Source organism: Pelobates fuscus, chromosome 8, assembly GCF_036172605.1.
Source record: "Pelobates fuscus isolate aPelFus1 chromosome 8, aPelFus1.pri, whole genome shotgun sequence".
Classification (NCBI taxonomy): Eukaryota; Metazoa; Chordata; class Amphibia; order Anura; family Pelobatidae; genus Pelobates; species Pelobates fuscus.
This window is the reverse complement of record NC_086324.1, coordinates 54,932,601-54,937,324: the sequence shown is the minus strand read 5'-3', so window position 1 is coordinate 54,937,324 and position 4,724 is coordinate 54,932,601. Positions and strand designations below refer to the sequence as shown.

General features: G+C 43.8%; 1 protein-coding gene across 1 annotated transcript; it reads left to right on the top strand.

The window, feature by feature from the left end:
- The first annotated feature begins 235 nt into the window (after positions 1-235).
- On the top strand, positions 236-4,108 carry FZD7 (frizzled class receptor 7). Its single transcript, XM_063429845.1, has one exon. It carries the CDS (start codon positions 572-574, stop codon positions 2,225-2,227), a length of 1,656 nt encoding a protein of 551 aa, XP_063285915.1. The 5' UTR covers positions 236-571; the 3' UTR covers positions 2,228-4,108.
- Positions 4,109-4,724: the final 616 nt, after the last annotated feature.

The following is a 4,724-nucleotide window of genomic DNA, read 5'->3' as shown; positions in this document are numbered from 1 at the left end:
CAAACCTCCCCTCTTTTACCCCCTCTCTGATCAACCTATCAGGGCATGAGCTCTAAAGAAAAACAAAGCAGATGATTGGCCAGCAGACAAGCCCCGCCTGGCTGGCTTTCGTCTACTTCGGGTTTGTGAATGGGGCGTCTGGAAGAAGCGCTCCGTGTGAGGGCGTGGTTATGGAACTTGGCGGAGACCACGCCTCCTTTCTTTCCAGCCGTGTGACGCCCTCTTATAAGTAGAGGAGCACGGGGTCCCGCAGAGCAGTCTGTGATTGGCTGAAGGCAGTTCTTAGAATGTTCTGAATCCCGTTAGAAACAAAGTTGCAGTTTGAGGCTGATTTAAAGCGGCCGCAGCGCTGGAGCAGAGCAGTTTGAATTCCATGGTTCTTGAAGGCAGCTGAAGTTCTCCTTGTTTTGCAGATTCCAGCGAGGATTTAACAGAGGAGAATAAGCTGGAGTTTTGGCTGCTCTCTGCACCCATCTAGCGCCCCCTGCTGTCTGTCTGGAGCGGTGCAGAGATTCCCACTTGTTGCTGTCCGGACCCTCTGTGGAAGCGCGGGCTCTCTGTCCGGTTCAGCATGCTGTATTCGGGCTTCCTGCTCTGCAGCATTGCCCTGCTGCTCCAAGTGACCCCACCTGGTTCAGCCGCCCAGCAGTACCATGGGGAGAAGGGGATCTCTGTACCGGATCACGGCTTCTGCCAGCCGATCTCCATCCCGCTGTGCACAGACATCGCCTACAATCAGACCATCATGCCGAACCTGCTGGGCCACACCAACCAGGAGGACGCCGGGCTGGAGGTGCACCAGTTCTACCCGCTGGTCAAGGTGCAGTGCTCGGCCGAGCTGCGCTTCTTCCTGTGCTCCATGTACGCCCCGGTGTGCACGGTGCTGGAGCAGGCCATCCCCCCGTGCCGGTCGCTCTGTGAGAGAGCCAGGCAGGGCTGCGAGGCCTTGATGAACAAGTTCGGCTTCCAGTGGCCCGAGAGGCTGCGCTGCGAGAACTTCCCCGTGCAGGGGGCCAACGAGATCTGCGTGGGGCAGAACACCTCGGACACGCCGTCTGGACCCACAGCCAACCCCACACCGTACCTACCTGATATCATCACCTTCCACCCGCACAACACGCGGGGATTCACCTGCCCCAGACAGCTCAAAGTGCCCCCTTACCTGAGCTACCGCTTCCTAGGGGAGAAAGACTGCGGGGCCCCCTGTGAGCCCACCAAAGCCAATGGACTTATGTACTTCAAGGAGGAGGAGGTGCGCTTTGCCCGGCTCTGGGTGGGTATCTGGGCTATCCTATGTGCCATCTCGACCCTCTTCACAGTGCTCACCTACCTGGTTGACATGAGGCGCTTTAGCTACCCCGAGAGACCCATCATCTTCCTGTCTGGCTGCTACTTCATGGTGGCAGTGGCCTATGGAGCTGGGTTCCTCCTCAAGGAGAAAGCTGTGTGTCTGGAGAGCTTTTCTGAGGACACCTACCGAACTGTTGCTCAAGGCACCAAGAAGGAGGGCTGCACCATTCTCTTCATGATCCTCTACTTCTTTGGCATGGCAAGCTCCATATGGTGGGTCATCCTGTCTCTAACCTGGTTTCTGGCAGCAGGTATGAAGTGGGGCCATGAAGCCATTGAGGCCAACTCTCAGTACTTCCACCTGGCTGCCTGGGCAGTGCCAGCCATCAAAACAATCACTATCCTAGCAATGGGCAAGGTGGATGGAGATATCTTAAGTGGTGTGTGCTATGTGGGCATCAACAGTGTGGACTCCCTCAGAGGTTTTGTGTTGGCTCCCCTCTTTGTCTACTTGTTCATTGGAACCTCATTTCTGCTGGCTGGCTTTGTGTCCTTATTTCGCATAAGGACCATCATGAAACATGATGGCACCAAGACTGAGAAGCTGGAGAGATTGATGGTGAGGATAGGGGTGTTCAGTGTGCTATACACGGTGCCAGCCACCATCGTGCTAGCCTGTTACTTCTATGAGCAGGCCTTCAGAGACTCTTGGGAGAAGACCTGGCTCATGCAGACCTGTAAGAGCTTTGCTGTGCCATGTCCCAGTCATAACTTTGCCCCCATGAGCCCAGACTTCACAGTCTTCATGATAAAGTACTTGATGACCATGATTGTAGGAATCACATCTAGTTTTTGGATCTGGTCTGGTAAGACCCTGCAGTCCTGGCGCAGGTTCTACCACAGGCTAAGTAACAATAAGGGGGAGACAGCTGTATGAACCCACAGACTGTTGCCCCTTCCTGTTATGGGGGGGGGGGCTGAACTAAATTGATTTTTGTATTTTATTTTTTTAAATAGACTGCAACTTATTGGTCTTCCCCAGGCAGCACTGTTGACACACCATTTCCTTTTCTGAAAAATGCTACAATGTGGGCTAGGAAACTCTACAATCATGTACTGGAATTATTCAAAGTTGGACAATGGTTTTATGGAATTTTTATTTTTGTGTACCGTAATACTCTGAAATGTTACCATGCATAGTCACTTAAAGGTAGAATACACAAAGTGATTGTGTAGGAACCCTTATTGTTATTTCTTCAGTCATTTTATCATATAATGGGTACTAATGCGGACACAATGTGTAAAGGGTTCTTGGCAGCACCTTGAGAACTGAAATCTGTCTTCATGTATTCAATCTAACAGAAATATAGGGGGGGAGGGGACTTGTGCTTGTATAGTCTATATATGCCATGCAAAGGTTTCTCCAGAAGCTAAAGGGTTAAAAGAAATTCTGGTAACATTGTGTTGGTATACAGCATAAGTAGAGGAGAAGAGGTGACATTCTTGCCATTTGCTCAGCTGCCAGAATAGGATTTTTCTGTTTACCTAGCAGATCAAGGCTTGTGAATTGTAAATACTTGGGTCCCTTAAGCACCCTGCAGGCAGTTAATTAAAAGTTCCCCCTTCATTTGCCAGCAGCTGGGCAAATAAAGCATTTTGGTGCTGTCTCCCTACTGTTAGGTCAACAAGCCATGCGATGTAACAACTTTTAATACAGGATTATTTTTTTGTGTATGGTACAGCTTTAGTGATGCCACCATATTTATTTACTCAGTTGAGTATTTTAAAATTAGACTTTTTTTTTATTTTACACCAACATGGAGTTGAATAATCAAAATTCAATTTGAAGAAACCAGATGCTCTTGTCTTGTATGTCCCAGAAAGGGTTAATGGCTTCTCCTTCAAACAAATGCCGAACATTCTTACAGATTCTGTTCTCCACACTTGCTTCCATCTGGTCTGGGGGGAGAGCAAAATCCGTAATGTTCTTAATATTGCAATAGAAATGCTCAAACCATAATAAACTGAGGTTTTGGGAATATTTATTTTCCTTATATCTTCGTAACCCTAACAAGACAGTGGTTAATGGTCAAGCAAAATAATGAATAACTCCCAACACTTTAACACTTTGTGTGACTTGACTCTGTTCCTCAAGCTGTATGTAATATATTTGGAAAGGGACACTAGCAAATGATTAAAAATGAGTACCTCATTTTTAAAAAAAATTTATTTTTGAATTTTTATTTTTTAAAAGTATACTACTAGACATATTTTTCGATTTTTCCATGAATGGTAAATGTAGTTTACCAACATGTGGGGTGCCACTGAAAAATGCACAAGGCCCTCCTCCCAGGTTATCTGTTATAGATTGGTAATGAAGTAGATTTTTATACAAAATAGGATTGATAATTTGTTTACCTATGGTACTATGGAGTTAAAATACCTTATTGTTTGCATTTAATAAACTCTTAAAAACAAATTAGTCAGATCAGGTGTTAAAATAAATTCTGAAACCAGGTTCCACCCGTTCAGGTCATAATGTTGTGTTATGTGCACATCTAGTATGTTTCGATTTCATTTGTATTCTCACATAAAAGGTCTTTACAATATATTGTAAGTAATGTAGATTATGTGGGGGGGAATCTTTATTTTTTTTTTTTTGCTTCCCAATCTTCCAGGGATTCTAAAAATTGCTGCATAATGTGTACTTTGAAATTCAATACCATGTATGACCTTAATATTTTATAATTTAGTGGGGTTTTTTTATGTGCATGTTAAACTATCCACAAATGAAGTCTGCAATGTTATATATAAATTTTTGTAAATATCATTTTTGTACGAAAATATATATGTATTTATATGTTTCTACTTTTTGACTTAAATGGCTACCATGCCTCACTTTATCTTATGTAAATATCACTAAATAAAGCCTACTTTTCAGGTAATTTTCTTGTAAACTGTCTCTACAACGTATTATTTAAAAAGCAGCGTGTAGAACTAGTTTGCTAACACTGGTTAGTTATAAGAGATATAGATTTCACATTTTTCATGGGGTGGGCAGCAAGCTTAAAAAAAAAAAAAGTGGTGAGCCTGTGTGGGTTTTTTTATATATTTTTTTTTTTTTCCTCTTTCTCTTTCTCTTTTTTCCTCCCCCAAGCATATGTATCAATTTAACTTCTTACGTGTGTTCTTTGGAATCTCGCACATTACTAGTAATTTTGTTATGCTCTATGTTTTATTGCTGGTAACTTAAAATGCATTTCAAACTTAAGGTCACAATAGGCAAAATTAAAACCCTAATTTGCATAAATTTTCATTTCCACTATATTGCTCTTCACACTTTAGTTACTAATCCTGTTTTGTGTGTGTGTATATCTTGCGTTGATTTTAATGCTACTCCTACTGGAGTTCCTAATATGCTTTGATTTCTGTCA